We start from the raw sequence: 22863 nt of genomic DNA on the forward strand, positions 1-22863 counted from the left end.
TCTTATACTTGTTGATTTTCACCTGTTAAGTATTGTGGTTGATTTTATATTATTATTTAGCATATATTGTTTTCTATTTTGAGTTGGCCGATGATACCTACTCAGTACGTGTTCCTTGTACTGACCCCTACTTGTAATTTTCTTCTTTGTTATTTGTGGAGTGCATCAAGTGTGCCATCGACTTCGACTCGTCCTAAGCTCTAGCCAGTCTTCAGTACTTAGAGTTCAGGGTGAGCTATTATTCCTAGCTCGTGCTGGATTCTCTCCTTCACGTCTTGATGTCTTGAAGTTTGTACATGGACCATTTTTTACTTATTTTAGATTTTTAAATACTCTTAGATTTAGAAATTTGAGGATAAATATTCTTGATGTGATGACTTTTAGATTTTTGAAATAATAAGTTTTGGATCTTCCACATTATTTTTTCTATTCATTATTGATATACTGGTAAATGTTGGGGTTTAGATTTGTTGGTTCGCTCACTTAGGAGGATAAGTGTGGGTGCCACTCGCGGCTTGTTTTGGGTCGTGACAAACTTGGTATTAGAGCCTTAGGTTCGTTGGTCTCAACACACAAGAACGAGTATAGTATAGTCTTGAGGAACGGTAGGGGGACGCCCTTACTTTTCTAGTTAATACAAATTGGTATCTGACATCCTCACTCTATTTCGCAGATGGTTAGAACTAGAGCAACAACTGTGCCAACACCAACACCGGCAAGACAGGGTGCGTCTGAGCCGAACATTGGGGTTGTAGCTCGAGGAGGAGCAGTGGAAAGAGGCTGTGGTAGAGGTCGCAGAAAAACACCCTCTAGGGGTAGAGGACAAACACCTGGTCCAGCTAGTAATAGGGCGGTGACTCCTCCACCGATTAATGAGGTAGTAAGAGAGGGTGAGGAAGGGGAAAATGAGTAGGTGCAAGATGAGGAATTACCACCCCAACCTACCCAGAGATGATCAACCAGGTTCTTACTTATCTTAACGGGTTATCTGATCAGGGCCAGACACCTCCAGTGTTTCCTGTACCAGCACCTCAGGTTTCGGGAGTACAACATGCAGTTGTTGTGGCTAGTTACATGGATGCCTCATTGGAAGTAGGCACGTTTCCTCGATTGACTATAGGGTCTATAATGACGAGTGATCAGCATGAACTTTTCACTAAATTCTTGAAGTTGAAACTTCCAGTCTTCAAGGGTGCTGAATCTGAGGATGCCTATGATTTTCTGGTTGATTGTCATGAGCTACTACATAAGATGGACATAGTAGAATGATTCGGTGTTGAGTTTGTGACCTATCAGTTTCAAGGGAATGCCAAAATGTGGTGGCGGTCTTATGTTGAGTGTCAACCAGCACAGGCACCACCTATGACTTGGGCATCATTTTCTAGCTTATTTATGGAGAAGTATATACCCCGGACTTTGAGGGATAAGAGGAGAGATGAGTTCCTGATCCTAGAGCAAGGAAGGGTGTCTGTTGCTGCTTATGAGGCCAAATTTCGTGGGCTATCCAGGTATGCCACTCAGCTTTTCTTCGGTCCACAAGACCGGATTCGCCACTTTATGAAAGGATTGAGGTCAGATTTGCAGATCACAGCCTTACAGGTAGCTGCAGCAGCAAAATCCTTTCAGGAAGTGGTTGATTTTGTGATAGAGGTGGAGGGGGTGAAGCCAGAAGACTTCACCATGGCGTCGACTTCTAAGAAGTTCCGTAAGGGAAGTGAGTTTAGTGGTTCTTACTCCAGAGGGCAGAGTTTAGGAGGTTACCTAGCCCAACCTATTCAGTCTTCACTGTAGGCTGTAGCTGGGGTCCATCGCAGACCAGTCAACATTTCTCTGAGTTTGGAGGTTATCCCCAGACTTCGTCATTCTCACAGAGACTTATGCTTGACTCTAGAGAGTGTTGTGGATGTGGAGAGACTTGACATATTAGGAGGTATTGTCCAAAACAGAGTTACAGATTCCCAATAGTTAGCAGTAGAGGTGGTCATGGGAGAGGCCGCCATTCTGGAGGACGTGGTGGCTAAGGTAATGGTGGTCACCAAATCAGCCGGGGTGGCGGGCAAGCTGGAGCTACTGCAGCGCAACACGGTAGGGGAAACGGGTAGACAGGTGATAGGGCCCATTGTTATGCTTTCCCCGGGAGGTCTGAAGCAGAGACATCTGATGCTATTATCACAGGTAATCTTTTGGTTTGTGATTGCATGACTTCTGTATTATTTGATCCTGGATCAACATTTTCATATGTATCTTCCTCCTTTGCTACTGGTCTTGACTTATATTGTGATTTGCTTGACATGCCTATTCGTGTCTCTACTCCTGTGGGTGAATCTGTGATAGTTGAGAAGGTGTATACGTCTTGTCTTGTGACTTGTGTGGGGAGCAATACTCATGTAGATTTGATTATTCTAGAAATGGTTGATTTTGATGTGATTCTGGGTATGACTTGGCTTTCTCCAAATTTTGCAATCTTAGATTGTAATGCTAAAACTGTCACATTGGCCAAGCCTGGAACAGATCCGCTAGTGTGGGAGGGCGACTACATATCCACTCCAGTTCATATCATCTCCTTTTTTCGTGCTAAGAGAATGGTCAGTAAGGGTTGTTTAGCTTTCTTGGCACATCTCAGGGATGATACTTCCCAAGTACCTTCAATTGAGTCTGTCTCGATAGTCCATGAGTTTCGGGATGTGTTTCCCGCAGACCTTCCTGGTATGCCACCGTGATGGACTCCATCATCCCATACTTGTGTAATTTCTTCTGCTGCTCTCCTCATTACCCTCAACGGCAGGTTGGACGAACCGTCACAGGCACGACGGTCCGTCGAGCACTTTCATTCCAAAACACTTCAACTCTGAAATCTGGGTACTGGGATCGACTCTCTGAACTTCACGACGGAACTGCAGGACGGACCGTCATAGATACGACGGATCATCACAAGTTGCATAACCTCACTATCGAAATAAACTTTCTGAACATTGTGACGGACCTGCAGGATGGACCGTCGTAGATACGACGGACCGTCACAAGCTGCGTAACCCCGACTGGGTCGGATTTTTGCTAAAAGTTTTAAAGGGGTGTTTTGGACTATTCATGATTATAATTATGGAATTAGTGGGGTAAGTTTAATAATTTATTTACTTGGGGGTTAAAGAAGATAATAAGGAAATAAATAGTGGGTTACTTTTATCATAACGGATTATATGATAACTAGGATAAAAGAAAAAGAATGTGCAGAAGGAAAATAAAAAGAACAGGAAGAGGGGAGAACGAGCGAGAGAGAGAGAACGAAGAGGAAAGCAAAGGCATTGGGAAGTAGCTTGGTTGATCACGATTCTTTGGTGGAGGTAGGTTATGGTTTATTTCTATGTGATAGATAAACTCTAAATAGCGATCGATATGTATTGGGTGGTATTGTAAAGTCTTCTATATGATTAATTGTATGTTTGTATGTTGTGATTGTGTAATTGTGGTGGTCAGAATGATGAGACTGTTGAATCTTCAATCTTAAATCCTCTCTATTAAGATGATGCCTTGACATAAAGAAGGCTTGATGAACTAAAATAATGAGATAAATGGATCGGAGTGTCACGTTCCGACACGGTAGCATTAGGGGATCGGAGTGTCACGTTTCGACACGGTAGCATTAGGGGATCGGAGTGTCACGTGCCGACACGGTAGCATTAGGGGATCGGAGTGTCACATTCCGACACGGTAGCATTAGGGGATCGGAGTGTCATATTCCGACACGCTAGTATTAGGGGATCAAAGTGTCACGTTCCGACACGGTAGTATTAGGGGATCGGAGTGTCACGTTCTGACACGATAATGATAAATAGAATGAATCTTGAATTATGTTAATATACTCAAATTCGAAGAACCTATTTTCCAAATGAGTATGGTGTGGAGGCTTGAGTCCTCATAGGTGTGCTTGGTGTTGTTGTCAATGGTTCTTATACTTGTTGATTGTCACCTGTTAAGTATTGTGGTTGATTTTATATTATTATTCAGCATATATTGTTTTCTATTTTGAGTTGGCCGATGATACCTACTCAGTACGTGTTCCTTGTACTGACCCCTACTTGTAATTTTCTTCTTTGTTATTTGTGGAGTGAAGCAAGCGTGCCATCGACTTCGACTCGTCCTCAGCTCTAGCCAGTCTTCAGTACATCATAGTTCAGGGTGAGCTATTATTCCTAGCTCGTGCTGGATTCTCTCCTTCACATCTTGATATCTTGAAGTTCAGACATGGACCATCTTTTTACTTATTTTAGCTTCTTAAATACTCTTAGATTGAGAAATTTGAGGATAGATGTTCTTGATGTGATGACTTCCAGGTATTGGGAATAATAAGTTTTGGATCTTCCGCATTATTTTTGCTATTTATAATTTATATACTGGTAAATGTTGGGGTTTAGATTTGTTGATTCGCTCACCTAGGAGGATAAGTGTGGGTGCCACTCGCGGCTCATTTTGGGTCGTGACAATTCCTAACTTTCCCCTCATCACCTAATCGTTGTTATATGATTACTCCATGACTATTGTAATAATTTTTCATTGAATCTTATTTGTTTAATTCCCAGAAACCACCAAAATACTGTGGCAGCCATATTAGTTCAAAGTCCGATATTTTTATTATTTTCAATTAATTTAGCTACAAGTTTTATCTCTTCTATTTTATCCTAAAATAAAATTGCACATTACAATAATGATTCAATTATCAAGCCATCCAACATGCTTAAAGTATGAATGGCATAACCAATCAATAATCATACTAACAGTAAATTAATATAATAATAATAACTAATATATATGCATAACAATATGTCCTTACTTCATGATAAAATAATAATTTAACATGTAACCAAGAAATTGAAACTAAATGGAGAAAATTAATGTAGCCGGTATATAGAAAATGGGAAATCAGCTACCTGCAAACCCTTCGGCCGCCTCTAGCCTTCGACCTTTTTTTTTTTTTCTTATTTCTTCTTCTTTTTAAAAAAAAATTAATTATGTACTAAAAGTGATAGGTTTTACCCACATATTTTATTAAATATAGTCTAAATGGTATAGGGTCTTAAATAAATTATCACTTTAGCCCATAAACTATAGATTAATTAACTGAAGTTAAATAAATATTCAAAATTCTAAAGAGGAGCTTTTGGGTCATTACATTATCCACCACTAAAAATCATGTTCGTCCTCGAACATAGAATAATAGTAATCACCTGAAGCTTCAAAAATTTGAGGATATCTGACACGCATGTCAGACTCTGTCTCCTAAGTTGCTTCTCTTACTGAACGGTGCTTCCATTGCACCTTCACTGAAACAAGCTCCTTGGTCCTAAGCTTTCGGATTTGCTTATCCAATATAGCTATTGGCTCCTCCTCATATGTCAAGTCTGGACCCAGCTCCACAGAATCGAGTGAAATCACATGAGATTCATCCGAAATATACTTCCAAAGCATAGAGACATGGAAAACAGGATGAACTGCCGACAAACTAGGTGGCAAGGCCAACTTATAGGCCACCTCTCCCACTCGGTTTAAAATCTCAAAAGGTCCAATGAACCTAGGGCTAAGCTTGCCCTTCTTTCCAAACCTCATCACACCCTTCATGGGTGAAACTCGGAGCCAAACATGATCACCCTCCATAAATACTAAGGCTCTAACTCTCCGGTCTGCACAACTCTTCTGTTGACTCTGGGCTGTCAACAGTCTATACTGAATCATACGGACTTGTTCCATTGCATCTCTAAGCAAGTCTGTATCCAAAGAGTCCATCTCTGCCGAATCAAACCAACCAATAGGAGATCTACACCATCTACCATACAATGCCTCAAATGGGGCCATTTGGATACTAGAGTGATAACTGTTATTATAGGCGAAAGGGTAAATGTCGATCCCATATTTCACCAAAATCGATCACACACGCTCGAAGCATATCTTTCAATACCTGAATGGTCCGCTCAGATTGACCATCGGTCTGAAGGTGAAATGCCGTACTCATATCTAACTGAGTAACCAGACCATGTTGTAATGGCTTCCAGAAGTGAGAAGTAAATAGTGAGCCTTGATTTGATATGATAGAAACAGGATCTCCTTGTAGTCGCACAAATCTGACTGATATATAGTTCGGCTAACTTTTCTGTTGTATACTTTACCCGAACCGGGATGAAGTGGGCAAACTTGGTCAGCCTATCAACAACAACCCAAATAGAGTCATAAACACCCACTGTGGTAGGCAAACCCACAACAAAGTCCATAGTAATCCGCTCCCACTTCCAAGTAGGAATAGGCATCCTCTAAGATACACCCTCGGGCCGCTGGTGCTCACACTTGAACTGCTGGCAAGTCAAACACCTCGAAACAAAGTCTGAAATATCTCTCTTCATCCCACACCACCAGTAATGCTGACTCAGATCATGATACATCTTCGCCGCTCCCGGATAGATGGAATACCGAGTACAATGGGCCTCCTCAAGAATCAATCTAATCAAATCTCCTGTCCTGGGCACACAAATTCTGACTCCGATCCACAAGACACCATCAGAATCAAGGACAGCCTTTTTAGCTTCCCCTCTCAATACTTTGTCTCGAATGAGACATAATTTTTCATCATCAAATTGGTGTGCATGGATTTGCTCGACTAAAGAAGACCGAGCCTCAATAAAAGCAATCATCCCATCACTCTCTTCTGAAATTTGCAAGCAGACAAGACTGTTAGCTAATATCTGCACATCTCTAGCCAACGGTCTCTCCTCAATACTAAGCATTGCAAGACTCCCCATGCTAGGAGTCTTCCTACTCAAAGCATCAGCCACAACATTGGCCTTCCTAGATGATACAGAATGGTCACATCATGGTCCTTCAGCAACTCAAGCCATCTCCGTTGCCTCAAGTTCAAATCCCGCTGGCTAAAGATATACTGAAGACTCCGATGATCAGTGAAGATCTCACAATGCACTCCATACAAATAATGACGCCATAACTTAAGTACAAATACCACAGCCGCTAACTCCAGATCATGAGTAGGGTAGTTCTTCTCATGGGACTTCAATTGCCTAGAAGCATAAGCAATCACTTTCCCCTTCTGCATCAACACACCACCCAAACCAACTCCTGAAGCATCACAATACACAGTAAAGTCTACACCTTACTCAGGTAGAGTCAACACAGGAGCAGAAGTCAACAAAGTCTTGAGCTTTTGAAAGCTCTCCTCACACTCATCAGACCACTGAAAACCCACATCCTGTCGAGTCAATCTAGTCAATGGAGCTGCAATAGTAGAGAAACTCTGAACAAATCGTCGATAATAGCCTGCCAATCCCACAAAACTCCTAATCTCAGTAGGTGAAGTAGGTCGCGTCCAGCCTCTAACTGCCTCAATCTTGGCCGGATCTACTCTAATACCCTCCTTGGACACCACGTGTCCCAAGAATGTCACAGAAGTAAGCCAGAACTCACACTTTGAGAACTTGACATACAACTTCTCTTCTCTCAACCTCTGAAGTACAATCCTCAGGTGTCGGCATGGTCCTCCTCAGTCTTAGAGTAAACCAAGATGTCATCGATGAAAACAATCACAAAAGAATCAAGGTATGGTCGAAACACCCCATTCATCAACTCCATGAATGTTGCAGGGGCATAAGTCAATCCGAAGGACATCACTAGAAACTCATAATGCCCATAAACCTTTAGACACAGAACTCGAAAAAAAACAAACCCAAAGAGATAAGATATTTTTCATCATACAAAAAAACCTAAGCCGAACATATCCATTTGACAAGTCCATCATCTTCTAACGTCTCCCAAAAGTCGTCTTCATCACCATTCTGTATACTACTACCATTTTCATCATTAACAGCCACGTCACCACCATTAAGGACTTGTACTAATAATTCTCTCTCTTCTTCCATTACTACACTAGTCAACTTGTTAATCTCATCATTGACCGCCCTAGCAGTATATTCTGAAATAGGAAAGTTGGTTTTAGCCTTTTCACCTCTAAATCCGAAAAGCTGTCTTAGGGATATCTGATGCCCTAATCTTCAACTGATGATACCCAGACCTTAAATCAATCTTAGAGAATAATGATGCTCCCTGTAACCGATCAAATAAGTCATCAATACGCGGAAGAGGATACTTATTCTTAACTGTTACCTTGTTCAACTGTCTGTAATCAATACACATTCTCATAGTCCCATCCTTCTTCTTCACAAACAATACAGGGGCACCCCAAGGTGATACACTAGGGCGAATAAAACCCTTACTCAATAAATCTTGCAACTGATCCTTCAATTCTTTCAACTCTGCTGGGGCCATATGATATGGAGGTATAGAAATAGGGTTAGTGCCCGGCTCCAAATCAATAGCAAAATCGATATCCCTATCGGGAGGACCACCTGGAAGATCAGAAGGAAATACATCGAGAAACTCCTGAACCACGGGAACAGAGTCCATGGAAGGTTGTTCAACACTAGTATCCCGAATAAATGCTAAGTAAGACAAATACCTCCTCTCCACCAATTTCTGAGCACGGATAAAAGAGATGACCTTGCTAGGATAAGAACCACTAGCACTCTTCCACTCAACCCTCGGAATACCAGGCATTGCTAAAGTCACAGTCTTAGCATTACAATCAAGGACATCATGATAAGGAGAAAGCCAATCGATACCCAAGATAACATCAAAGTCTACCATCCCTAGAATGATTAAGTCTACCCAAGTGTCATACCCAGCCAATGAAATAAGACAAGATTGATATACTCGATCCACCACTAAGAGCTTACCCACGGGTGTAGAAACACGAATAGGTACAGTCATGCTATCACATATCATATCAAATTTAGCAGCAAAATACGTAGAAACATAAGAGAATGTAGAACCTGGATCAAACAACACAGACACAGGTCGATGGCATACTGGGATGATACCTGTAATAACAGCATCGGAGGTCTCCGCCTCAGGTATCCCGGATAAAGCATAGCAGTGGCCTCCTCGTCATCCTCCATCCTGGGTGGTACCTCTACCCCCACTCTGCTGAGCTGCAACACCACTACTAGAAACTCTATCACCTCTACCTGACTGAACTCTGCCACGACCTCTACCCTGTGGTGCTGGTGGTCTAGTCTGGAATGAAGAATTAGGTCGAGGTCCACCACGACCCCTTTGTAAAGTACATTATCGCATTAGATGATCGGGATCTCCACAAGTAAAATAAAATCTCTGACCTGGGAACTGTTGTGTGGACCCTGAAAACCCACTATAATTGCCTCGCCCTTTAGGTCGCTGCTGTGAACCGTACGAGCCCTGACCTGGGTGTACGACACGACCCTCGATAATAGTAACCATCGTGACATGCGATACGTCCCTCGAAATATAATATCCATCGCGGCGCGCAATACGACCCTCGAAATGATACATCCTTATACCACAATCATGTCTCAGATACAATGCAATTGACATGCTCAAATGAAAATGAGGAGATAACCATTTTGATAACAAAAAGCAATTTACAGCAAGGAATACAACACTAACAAATAAGCATTAAGCCTCTAAATCGTTCTCAACACCATGCAAGGAAATACACGAATTTCATACGCTTAACAAGAGTTTAGAAATCCACTTGCCTCATTCAATCTATTCACTTTGAAACTTGATTCTTCCCTTTAATTGAATTTCCAACTCAAAGCAATCTATTCAAGTAAATGACCACAGTAAGATTTTGGAACTAACAACACTTATATTACTATGTGTTTAGCCTTGACCCAAAAACTCACTACAAATTTATAATCAAGTTCTTAAACCTTAATGCCAATTAACATGTCAAATCATTCAATTTCCTCCAAATTTTAAACTTAAGGTTAAGTCTCAATATATCAAAATATGAATCCTAGTGTATTGGTGCAGAGAATCTTAAACATCAAATTCACGCTAAGCATGGAAATTAGTTATTGTCCGCATAAGAGGAAGTGTCAATTCTGACAATTCCCAACTTTCCCCTCATCACCTAATCGTTGTTATATGATTACTGCATGATTATTGTAACAATTTTCCATCAAATCTTATTTGTTTAATTCCCAGAAACCACCAAAATACTGTGGCAACCATATTAGTTCAAAGTCCGATATTATTATTTTTTTCAATTAATTTATCTACAAGTTTTATCTCTTCTATTTTATCCTAAAATAAAATTGCACATTACAATAATGATTCAATTATCAATCCATCCAACATGCTTAAAGTATGAATGGAATAACCAATCAATAATCATACTAACAGTAAATTACTACTATAGTAGAAATGCGGTAATTCAACATGTGTGCTTCTTGCTATTTTAAAACATTTAAAGGCTAAATTAGTCATTATACAATATGATAAACAGGTGTCATAAGATGCATATAGAATATCAAACGTGTGATGTGCATATTCCTCCATCTGCCAACAATCCTCTGCATATGAGATCATATCTCCTTCAACAATGCACAATTTGTCATGCAGATTTCTAATTGCATGTCTATGATGGAGGTTCAACAACTTCACATCTTCTTCTTTCATGAGATTAATGCAAAAAGAATTCTATTTAAAAATAAAGTGGCATCAATTGGATCAAAATTGATTACCTACAGATTTTTGGCAAACACATGAGCCGGTAAGTGATACATACCCTTATGCTCCTTCTCATAGTTGTTTCACAACTGGGTATTATTATTGCATCTAATTTTTTTTCTGATAGTTTAGGTTTATGTTTGATTCTTGTTTTCACAATAATTGCAAATTTTCCATTGAGACTGAAATTCACGTGTTGAATTATTGGATTTTGGACTATTATGTGTAAATGTTCTAGAATTTGACATAACGGAGATGATGAGAAAAATGAGTTGTGGTCCTTTTTAAATTTCCAAAAGTCGGAGTCAAGCGTAAGCTCTGGAAGTCTACACTAATGTTTTCTTCATTCCTTTGACAAAATGCTTGTGCAGACAGCACCTTTTTAATTGATATGCTTTTAATTTTATGGGTTTTTGTAATTTTAATTGATCTGGTTTCAATTCAATTTTGGTTGAGTATATGTTTTATCTTGAATTCCTATTTCAGATTTTTGTTGTGTTTTTTTTGCATGCAGTAAATTTTTATTGTTTTTTCTTGTATGTAGTTATTAATTTGCTGCTAATTTGATCTTTTTCTATCGCAATTTACTTTGTGGTTTGCTTTAATTGGGTTTTCTATATCACAACTCTTTTCAACTTCCTCCATTCATATATGGCTTTTTCCATCTGAATTAATTTTCTGGGTTTTTGTGAGTCGATATTTCTATCGAGTATCGGCAGGACAATTGGCACAAGCCTACAGTCGTTCTACAGGAGGTTAATGCTTTGAGAGAGATGGGAGAGATATCTTTTTGCACATCTCGAATTTTATCTTAACATCATGCACAATTTTTCTGTACTAATAATATATTCTCAACTATGCTTCTTCCTTCCATAAAACCTGCTTGCTGGAGAGATGATTGTTGGCAGTAGGTATACCAGTCTTTTATTACATTGTTGCTATGGGGGAGAGCTAACTCACATGGCTTTGGTCATAAAGTTCAATAAATTAAAAAACGCAATATGTTCAATAGTAGGTGTGTTCTGCATCACACTGATGTGATCAAGTTGCTAGGTGTGTTCTGCAGTTATTGCATTATGGAGTGCCTCATTTTTGTTGTTGATGCATCGGGAATAGCTGATCGTACAACGATAAAAGAATATTTCTTCCATATCCATAATTAATGGATATTTCAAGTAGAAGAGCTCACCTATTGTTTCACATTTGAATTTCTCTTACATTCTACGTTTCCGAAATGGATTCTCCGGTAATTTATGTCATGGAAGTAAAAGTGCATCGTTGTGAGCACATCTGTTTCAATCATGTACGAACAATATCAGTAGAGCTTCCAGTGAACCATGTGGACCACTTGAACTATCTACATTTAGACTTATAACAACTCTTCACATCTTCTATCTCTGGAATTTCATGAATCTAATTATTCAGTTCTGCATTAATCAGTTGAGGTATATGATTCAGTATCATCTGAAAGTTTGTTGGAATGTGATCCTCAACAATAAATATGTGTAAATTGTTATAGCCTCCTGCACGATATCCTCCTCCTTATCCAGCAAGTTTTCATTAGGATTTTTAATCTTCTTGATTTGTAGTTTATTTCTCTTATCAGTTACATGGGAATGAAAGAACTAGGTGGTCCTGTTCACCATTTTGAAACCACTGCTTTCCAGCTTTTTGCTTCCAAAACTTTTTCACCATATCATAGAATTTTATCAGTTCAGCTTGTACATTTTTGTAGCCTCTTCCTGTTTCCATAGGTAGGATTTTGTTCAAATTCCAGCTCATGGACCTTAGCTACTACTTCTAGAGTTTGCTATCTGTTTCAGTGTGTCACCATAAAAATTGCTACTCCTTTTAGACAATGCCTTACTGACCTTCTTCAAATTATTATGTACAATAACCATACGGTCTGGACCAAAGTTCCTTGATCAATTCTGCCTGACTGCCTCCCAGAATGTCTTATGTTCCACCCAAAAATTCTTAGTTACTCTACTATCCTCTTTGTAATGCGTTAAGAGAGGTGCATGATTAGATCCTTGCTTAATTAAATGTGCCACTTCCAGGTTAGGAAACATACTCATATCTGATTATGCAAACATTTGTCCTGTCTTTTAGAAATGTAAGTTTCATCTGATCTGCCATTCAATCAAGGAGCATGCTACCAGTGAAGTGACTCCCATATCTGATAATTGACATTCCTTTAGGCAACAAGAAGTCTTCATTTTCAGCCCACCAAACTTATGATATTCATCCACAAGCACATTAAAATCTTCCCTTACCAACCAAGGAGTTCATATATGAGTGTTCACATACCAAAATGAAATTGGTGAATAACCCTAAAATTTCTTGACTGAATGCATTTCAATACCAAAATTAGAATACAAAAATGGTTGTATGAGCTGTAATAATAGTTGAAAAACCTTCCATCCCAAGTGGGCTTAAGCCATGCCTTTACTAAAGAATTCTCGATCTTCTATCACCAAAGAAAAGGCCATAAAATAATTGAACTTAGTGCTCTACGGTTATCTTCTTTTGTTTATGTATGAAAAACCTATGTATTTTCGCATGCAGTAACTTTTGGTTCTCTTTTGTCAGATATAGTGTTAGTTTGTTCTTCCAATTCAGACTTTTTGGTTGTCTTCCTCTGCTTACGTATGAAAACCCCATATATTTTTACATGCAGTAAATTTTGGTTGTCTTTTAATCAGGATGTATTTGAGCTACAAAACTCTTCCTGATTATCTCCATTTCGGGTATATGATTTTCTTCTCCTTCACTATTGCAAGTGTAGCTCTTGATGATCCTCCAAAAACATACGGCTTAGATTAAGATTATGTGGTGTGAGAATTTTCATTTTATAATTGATTCATCCTGATTCTTAGGATCCTTTTTTTTTCCTTCATTTTCCTCAATCTATGTGCTGCAGATAATTTTGTACTTTTTTAATTTACCACAAATCTGCACTGTGTAAAATGTGTTCTTCTTCTTGAATTCATTGTTGCAGAGACTATTTCAAGTCCAAAGGCCTTTTGTGATTTTTCGATAAAGGTATGAGCTCTTTCTTATTATGGTTTGAGTTCTTCGTTTGATTTGATGTGGGGTTTAATTTCATACTGTTTTGTTTTGGGTAGTTGGTGACTTGGTAATTTGTTTTGTTGGTTTAATATTGGGGTTACTTTATTGATTCCGAGTTTAAGGATTCAAACTTTGTGCTTTTATGTTCTGTTTTAAGTTATTTTCATGTATTGTCCTACCTTGTTTATATGACAGGGCAAGTTGGAGATCACAATTTAGACTGCATCCTGGCTGACCTTCAATTTAATTCATTGCATTATGTTAATATGTAAATAGAACATTTATAGAAATCTTTAGATCTCTGGATCTAACTTTAAATACATTATTCACTTTTCAATTAGTATATGTTTTTCTTAAATAAAACAGACTCTATGTTTTTCTTACATAAAACAAACTCTAAAGAGTTACTTGGTGTGAATATAATGTATAATAATTTCAGGACAAAATGTTTGAATTATTTTATTTTATGTTTAGTTGGGAATATTAGGTAGTCGTTCACTTGTTTATTGCAGATTTTTTTTTGTCGTAGTGATGAAATATATAATAATTTATTTCAAAATTTAATTATTTTAGATAACTTGTTCTCAACAAAACAATTCTAACTAAATATTCATTATATTGGGCTCATGTTGGGCCCGTGCTTGCACGGACTAATCTCTACCTAGTTAATATAATAATAATAACTAATATATATGCATAACAATATGTCCTTACTTCATGATAAAATAATAATTTAACATGTAACCTAGAAATTGAAACTAAGTGGAGAAAATTAATGTAGCAGGCATATAGAAAATGGGAAATCAGCTACCTGCAAACCCTTCGGCCGCCTCTAGCGTTCGACCTTTTCTTCTTTTACTTATTTCTTCTTCTTCTTTTTTTTAATTAATTATGTACTAAAAGTGATAGGTTTTACCCACATATTTTATTGAATATAGTCTAAATGGTATATGGTCTTAAATAAATTATCACTTTAGCCCATAAACTATCGATTAATTAACTTAAGTTAAATAAATATTCAAAATTCTAAAGAGGAGCTTTTGGGTCATTACATTAAAGAATAAACTCTAAAAAATAATTTATGTCTCATTAGTACGATGTTTATATCGATTAAATCTGATAGTTCAATTCATTTTTATTGATAATTTATTTTGCAATATATATTATATATGTTGATTACAGAATCATAAAATAAATAATATTATGTAAATTAGTAATTATAATTATAACTTTCTATATATTGAGTTATGATTTGTACGATCGTCAAAAAAATTGTAAATTATTGTAAATATTATTATGATTTTTGTTAGAAAGAATAATCACGAAAAAATTAATTATGACTTTATAGAGAAAGAATAAATTCGTAAAAAACAATTAATGTCTTATTGATACAATATTTATTTCGATTAAATATATTAGTTCAATTCATTTTTATTGATATTCTATTTTGCAATATATATTTGTTGATTATATTTTGATTAACTAACGTACAAGTTTTTATTAAACTTATAAAGTTATTTACAAGATTATGAATGTATCTTTGATGCAATAAATTATTTGGATCCAATTTGTTACTCCAACTTCTTTTTTTATACATATATTTTGCATTAGATGTTTGTTGATATTAGCACAATCATCAAAAAAAGAAATAACGATATCAATTATAAGGGTGATTTTTTAAAATTGAAATGATATTATAAATGCATTCCTAAATCGATAAATTATTTGAGTCAAATTTATAAGTTCAACTCCTTATTTATTTTTGTTTGATATTTTATTTTGCGACAAATGTTTATTATTTTAGCACTATCATTAAAGTTTTTGTATGTGTGCGAGTATGTGTATATTTTTCTTTAGATATTTATCAAAATACACAAGAAACACGAGAATATCACACGACCTTTATTGAAATGATAGATTTATTAAAAAAGATAACTAATGCACTCTTAACATGATAGATTATTTAAGTTAATTTGTCTGTTCCTCTCTTAATATTTTTTAGTTTTATGTTATTATTTTTCGCTAAATAACATAAGTGACACGAGAATAGCACATAAATAGTTGCAATATTTTTATCTTAGATCTACATTATAAGTAAAATTATTGTGTTCGTTCGTTTAGTCAAATTAAATAAAAATTTTAACTAAATGAGTGTGTTCGCTATTTCTATATGTTAATTCGTAAATATAACTACAACTTTATATGTGTAAAATTATGATTAGTACGATCGAAGAAACAATTCATTGTAGTAATTACAGTTACAACATTTTATATGTAAAGTTATAATACAACCATCAAAAAGTAGTTATTCACGGTAACTATAATTATAGTTACGACTTTTTATATTTGGAGTTACGATTTGTGATATAGTAAAAGAAATAGTTAATTATAATAACTATAGTTGTGACTTTTGATTGAAAGAGTCAACTCCTTATTTAGTTAGGTCAAATTTGTAGGGTCAACTCCTTATTTATTTTTGTTTGATGTTTTATTTTGCGATAAATGTTTTTATTTTTGGCACGATCATTAATTTTTTTTGTATGTATGCGTGTGTTTTTCGATAGATATTTATTAAAATACACAAAAAAATATGAGAATAACATGATCTTTATTTAAATAATAGATTTATTAAAAAAGATAACTATGCATTCTTAATACGATAAATTATTTGGATTAATTTGTTTATTTCACTCTTACTTTTTTTAATTTCATGTTATTATTTTTCGCTTAATAACACAAGTGACACGAGAATAACACATAAAAAGTTGCAATGTCATTAATTTAGGTTTAAGTTATTAGTAAACTATTGTGTTCGCTCGTTTATTCAAATTGAATAAAATTTTAAGTAAATGATTATGTTCGCTATTTGATATGTAAATTAATAACTACAACAATCACTTTATACATGTAGAGTTGTGATTTAGTACGATTGAAAAAATAGTTATACAATAATTATAGTTTCAACCTTTTATTTGTAGGTTTATAATACGAGCATAAAAAAAAGTTATTCACAATGACTATAATATAATTACGACTTTTTATATATGGAGTTATAATTTGTACGATCGTAAAAAAAAAAAGTTAATTACAGTAACTATAATTATGACTTTTGATTGAAATAATAAATAGTTAAAAAACAATTAATGACATTAATTTCAACTACGACATTTTTACTGAAAGATCGTAAAAAAATAATTGATGGCTCATTAGCACGATATTTATTTCGATTAAATCCATTACTTCAATTCATTTTTATTAATATTTTGCAAATTTTGACTTTTGACTGAAAAAATTAACTCGTAAAAAATAATTAATTGTATTAAATTTAATTATGACTTTTTATTGAAAAATTAAATTCGTTAAAAATAGTTAATGCCTTATTAGTATGATATTTATTTCGATTAAATATATTAGTTCAACTCATTTTTTATTGATATTTTACTTTGCAATATATATTTGTAAATTATATAACAATGATAAAAATAAATGATGTTAACTTAAGGATAAGTTTATTAAAATTATAAATTTATTTACAAGATAATGAATGTTATCTTTAAATGAGATAAACTATTTGGACAGAATTTGTTATCCCAACTTCTTTTTTTCTGCATAAATATTGTATTAGAAGTTTTTTGATATCAGCACGATCATTAAAAAAAAAAAGATATCAATTATAAGTGATTTTTTATTGAAATAAATAAAAATATCTAAAAAGAATGTAAATGTATTCTTAATAAAATAAATTATTTGGGTCAAGTTTGTAAGTTTAATTTCTTATTTGTTTTTGTTTGATTATTTATTTTGTGATAGATATTTATTATTTTTAGCACGATCATTAAAATTTATTGTATGTGTGTGTGCGTACATGTATGAGTGTGCGCGCGTGCATGTGTTTTTCAATAGATATTTATTGAAATACACAAAAATAACGAGAATATCACTACCTTTATTGAAATGATAAATTTATTAAAATTGATAACTAATTCATTCTTAATATAATGGATTATTTGGGTTATTAGTTTGTTCCACTCTTAATTTTTTATTTGATGTTATTATTTTCTCTAGATAACACAAATTATACGAGAATAACACATAAAAAGTTCCAATATCATTATTTTAGATTTAAATTATAAGTAAATTATTTTGTTCATTCGTTTATTCAAATTAAATAAAGTTTATAAGTAAATGACTGTGTTTGCTATTTTCATATGTTAATTAGTAATTACAATTAAGACTTAATATATGTAAAGTTATGATTCAATATGATCGAAAAAATAGTTAATTACAGTAATTACTATTACAACTTTTTATATGTAGAGTTATGATACGCTCATAAAAAATAGTTTCTCACAATAACTATAATTATTATTATGATTTTTCATATGTGGAGTTATGATTTGTTCTATCGTAAGAAAATAGTTAAATACAGTAACTATAATTATGACTTTGATTGAAAGAATAAACTCGTAAAAAATAGTAATGACATTAACTTCAACTATGACTTTTTATTGAAAGACTAAATTCGTAAAAATTAATTAATGCATCATTCGCACGATATTTATTTCGATTAAATCTATTAGTTCAATTTTATTTTTATTGGTATTTTGTATTACAATACACACACATATATATACAAACACACACAAAATCATAAATAACTGATCGTATGTTATTAGTAATTATAATTACGTCTTTTTATATATGGAGTTATTATTTGTATGATCGTCAAAAAGTTAGTCAATTACAGTAACTATAATTATGACTTTTGACTGAAAGAATAAATGCATAAAAAATAATTAATTTACATTAACTTCAATTACGAATTTTTACTGCAAGTATGAACTCGTAAAAAATAATTAATGTCTCATTAATACGATATTTAATTCGATTAACTCTGTTAGTTCAATTTGTTTTTATTGATATTTTATTTTGCAATATGTATTTGTTGATTAAGCACAATCATAAAATAAATGATGGTATGTCAATTAGTAATTATAATTACAATTTTTTATATTTGGAGTTATGATTTGTACAATCGTCAAAAAAATAGTTAACTATAGTAACTATAATTATGCCTTTTGGCTGAAAGAATAAATTCGAAAAAAATAACTAATTATAGTAACTTCAATTACAAATTTTCACTGGAAAAAAAAATCGTAAAAAATAATTAATGTCTATTAGTACAATATTAATTTCTATTAAATCTGTTAGTTCAATTCATGTTTTATTGATATTCTATTTTGCAATATATATTTGTTGATTATATCACAATAAAAATAAATGATATTAACTTAAATACAAGTTATTTTAATTAAAATGATAAAGTTATTTACAAGATAAACAATATATCTTTGATACGATAAATTATTTGGATCGCATTTGTTACTTCAACTTCTTTTTTTAATACGTACTATTTTGCATTAGATGTTTATTAATATCAGCACCATCATCAAAAATAAAATAACGACATTAACTATAAGTGCAATTTGTTTTCATTGAAATGATAAATATATCTAAATAGATTATAAATGCATTCTTAATATGATATATTATTTGGGTCAAATTCGTAAGTTCATTTACTTATTTTTGTTTGATGTTTTAGTTTGCGATAAATATTTACCACGATTATATATATATACACACACGTATGACTTTTTTTTGAAGGGACAAATTTATTTTAAAAGTTGATCAATGTATTCTGAATAAGATAATTAATTTTGGTCAAATTTTTATGTACAACTCTCTAGTTCCTTTATAGATTGGAATAGATCTTACAGGTTAAAATTCAAAAAAACAACTTTCTGATGAACAACTAAAGACATTTGATAGCTCTATCGGGTCCCTTTCGATTCTTAAAAAGTTGTTGTTTTCTTGTGAGAGCAAGGGCGACTCAACATAATTCGTGGCCTGAAGTGAAATTTTAATTAGAGGCCTAAAATTTAAATAAGTTTTTAATAACAGATAGTATTAAATAAATAGTATTAAATAATAATAGTATTTACTGTGTACTAATCCTAGTCCTATTAGGATTAGTACTCCTTAATCCTAGTCCTATTAGAATTAGTACTCCTTCCTATATCTCCTATATATATCTCCCATGTATTCCCTTATTAGGTTAAGACTTCAATACAATCAATATTACTTCATGGTATCAAGAGCCAGAAAACCTAGATCTTCTTTTCTCTAGGTTTTTTTTTCTCTCTTTAGGGCACCGATCGTTCCCTCTCTTCTCTTGGGCGGCGGCAACCATGACAACCGAGGTGGATCCTCTCGATTCACTTCCTTCTGGCGTTAAACTCCTTCTCAGGCATCTTCATGCCCTGATTCCCAAAAAATTATCTGACATAAATTACCCTACATGGAAAATCACAGTTCTTAGAGCCCTTGAGGCCAATTACCTTCTCAAATACGTCGATGGAAGCACAGAACCGCCGCCGGCAGTCATCACCGCCACGGACAAATCAGAAAAAACCAATCTGGCCCATGCCGCCTGGAAAGCCGTGGATGGCCAGATCCGATCATGTTTGATTGCGGTCATCTCTCCCACGGTTAAGAAACACGTCTGATCCAACACAACTGCTTCAGCCCTGTGGACGGCCCTCGCAACACGCTATGCATCAATTTCCCACTATTTTTCAATTGCGTGATCGTATCCACACAATTACCAAAGGCACGAAAACTATGGCGGAGTATTTAGACGAGGTCTCCACCATCATCACAGCCCTCGACACCGTGAACGAAATCATTCCCGAAAAAAGATCTCGTCATGTGCGTCGTTCGGGGGCTCCCATCAGCTTACTCCTCCATTAAACAGGCGGTTCGCATCAGTCCAACGCCCGTTGACTTGGCTACTCTCTCTTCGTGGCTAAAAAGTGAAGAAATCAATGTGGATCTGGAGAGCAAACTTCTTCTTCGAGAAGCCACTGTTATGGAGCCGGCCATTGCCCTCACTGCAAGCTAGAACTATCGCGGGGGGCGTGGTGGCGGCCGGCAGGGGAGCCGCGGCGGCTACGGCAGAAACAGCGGAGGCCGCGGGCGCGGCGGTCGGCAGAGCAGTCGTCCGCCGTACGACGGTCAGCAGCACGGCAACAACAACAGCCTGCACTCCTTCGGCAGCGGCGGGCAGTCATCTTCCAGCGGCGGGCAGGGCACTTACGAGCGGGATCATTCAACTTGTCAAATTTGTCAGAAAATAGGACACACCGCTGTTCGTTGCTTGTTTCGGTATGAAGAGAACCGAAATAGTGATAACCGTGCCAATTATGCATCTCAAGCCGGCCCTTCCCCTGAATGGATGTTTGATACTGGGGCCAACATGCACGTTACTTCTGATCTATCCAAGCTTAACACTCCAAATCCATATCATGGATCCAATGGTATTACTGTTGGCAACGTGAGTCCCTTAATATTTCTCACACTGGAACGGGTACCATTAAAACCCCCACCGCTATCTTTCACCTTGGTAACCTTACCCACGCCCCTTCTATTAAAACCAATCTCCTTTCAGTTCACCAATTCACAAAAGACAATAATTGCTCACTCTTGTTCACCTCTAATGATTTTCAGATCCTAGACAATACTACCAAGAGGGTGATTTTTCAGGGCCCCTGTGAGCATGGTCTGTACGTTCTTCCTGCCACGAGTTCGTCTGCTCACCCAGTTTCAGAAAGCGTTCCTGTGGCTCCGGTGGCTCTTTTGGCTGATGGCCACAGTCTGTTGTGGCACAATCGTCTGGGTCACCCGTCTACTCAAATAATAAATTCTTTAATGTCTCAATTAGGTTTTTCTTCCATTCATGTAAACAATTGTGACTCCTGTTCAATTGCTAAATCTCATAAATTACCTTTTACTTTATCTGAGAAGCGTACAACTGTACCTTTTCAACTTATTCATTCTGACCTATGGGGTCCAACTGTTGTTCCTTCATTTGCTGGTTTTCGCTATTATATTTGTTTTGTGGATGATTTTACAAAATACACTTGGTTGTACCCACTAAAACACAAATCACAGGCATACACCACCTTTGTCACTTTTGAAAAAATGGTCAAAACACAATTCAATTCTCATGTTAAACTTTTTCGAAGTGACAATGGAAAGGAATATGTCAATAACATCTTTGGCCAGTTTCTGCAATCCCTGGGAATTATACATCAAACCTCTTGTCCATACACTCCCGAACAGAATGGGGTGGCTGAGCGTAAGCATCGCCATCTCATTGAAACGGCGGTTACTCTTCTACATCAATCTCATCTCCCTGTCTCCTTTTGGGTAGAAGCTCTAGCCACCGCAAACTACCTCATTAACAGAATGCCCAGTCACACTCTCTCCAACAAATCACCCTATCAACTCCTTTACCAAGAACTTCCCAATTATACCAACTTCTGCGTCTTTGGGTGTCTTGCCTACCCTTGGCTACGCCCTCATATTACTCACAAATTACAACCCCGATCCCGTCCTTGTATTTTTTTGGGCTATTATCCTACCTCCAAGGGTTATCGCTGTCTTGACCCACAAACTCATAAAGTCTACATATCTCGTCATGGCAAATTTGTCGAAAATGAGTTTCCCTACGAGTCTATTTCCTCCTCCACAAATACATCATTCATTGGCGTCCTTCCCCTTTTTCCAACATACTCACAGGGTCCCTCACCACCTTCCCCCACACCTCCACCCACTACCCAACCACCCCTCATCACCCCTTCGACCGTCACCCACAATACACCCGCAACCACCACCCACACTCACAACCAACCCGAACCACCCCATACCCACAACATCTCCAGCCCGATCCATTTTTGGTCCTTCCCGGCCACCCCCGAATCACCACCACCCGTGCCACCCCCCAATACTTATCCCATGTTAACCCGTGGCAAAGCCGGTATCTTTAAACCCAAAACCTTTCAGGCTACCATACTACCAAATACACCCTTCCCGATAGTGAACCAACAACCTACTCTGTTGCCTCAAAAAATGCTTATTGGCGTCATGCTAAGGATGACGAGTTTAAGGCTTTGACTGATCAGAAAACTTGGGTCCTTGTACCTAAGCCCCATGGGCGGCACCCAATGGGTTGTAAATGGGTGTACAAAATTAAACACAATGCAGATGGCAGTATTTCCAGGTACAAGGATCGTTTGGTTGCTAAAGGCTACAATCAGGAGTATGGGCTTGATTACTCCGAGACAT

The 22863-nt window shown here is 36.0% G+C and overlaps 2 protein-coding genes and 1 long non-coding RNA gene across 3 annotated transcripts; 1 reads left to right on the plus strand and 2 right to left on the minus strand.

The window, feature by feature from the left end:
- Positions 1-5274: 5274 nt before the first annotated feature.
- LOC138340845 (uncharacterized) lies at positions 5275-5847 on the minus strand. Its single transcript, XM_069293034.1, has 2 exons — positions 5607-5847; positions 5275-5486 (listed from the first exon to the last, which is right to left on the minus strand). Exons 1-2 carry the CDS (start codon positions 5845-5847, stop codon positions 5275-5277), a joined length of 453 nt encoding a protein of 150 aa, XP_069149135.1.
- A 452-nt stretch (positions 5848-6299) lies between these two features.
- LOC138340846 (uncharacterized) lies at positions 6300-6770 on the minus strand. Its single transcript, XM_069293036.1, has one exon. The coding sequence runs from the start codon at positions 6768-6770 to the stop codon at positions 6300-6302; it is 471 nt and encodes a 156-aa protein (XP_069149137.1).
- A 3535-nt stretch (positions 6771-10305) lies between these two features.
- Positions 10306-14002, plus strand: LOC104648163 (uncharacterized). Its single transcript, XR_742229.4, has 3 exons — positions 10306-10648; positions 13607-13650; positions 13873-14002. It is a non-coding gene; the product is annotated as an uncharacterized lncRNA (long non-coding RNA).
- Positions 14003-22863: the final 8861 nt, after the last annotated feature.

The sequence above is a fragment of the Solanum lycopersicum genome, chromosome 1 (assembly GCF_036512215.1).
Source record: "Solanum lycopersicum chromosome 1, SLM_r2.1".
NCBI lineage: Eukaryota > Viridiplantae > Streptophyta > Magnoliopsida > Solanales > Solanaceae > Solanum > Solanum lycopersicum.

Coding starts and splice junctions, on each gene's coding strand:
- LOC138340845 (XM_069293034.1), bottom strand. CDS start 5,847: ATGGCCCCATTTGAGGCATTGTATGGTAGATGGTGTAGATCTCCTATT. Junction 5,487..5,606: donor CCGAGTTTCACCCATGAAGG/GTGTGATGAGGT, acceptor GTTTGTCGGCAG/TTCATCCTGTTTTCCATGTC.
- LOC138340846 (XM_069293036.1), bottom strand. CDS start 6,770: ATGCTTAGTATTGAGGAGAGACCGTTGGCTAGAGATGTGCAGATATTA.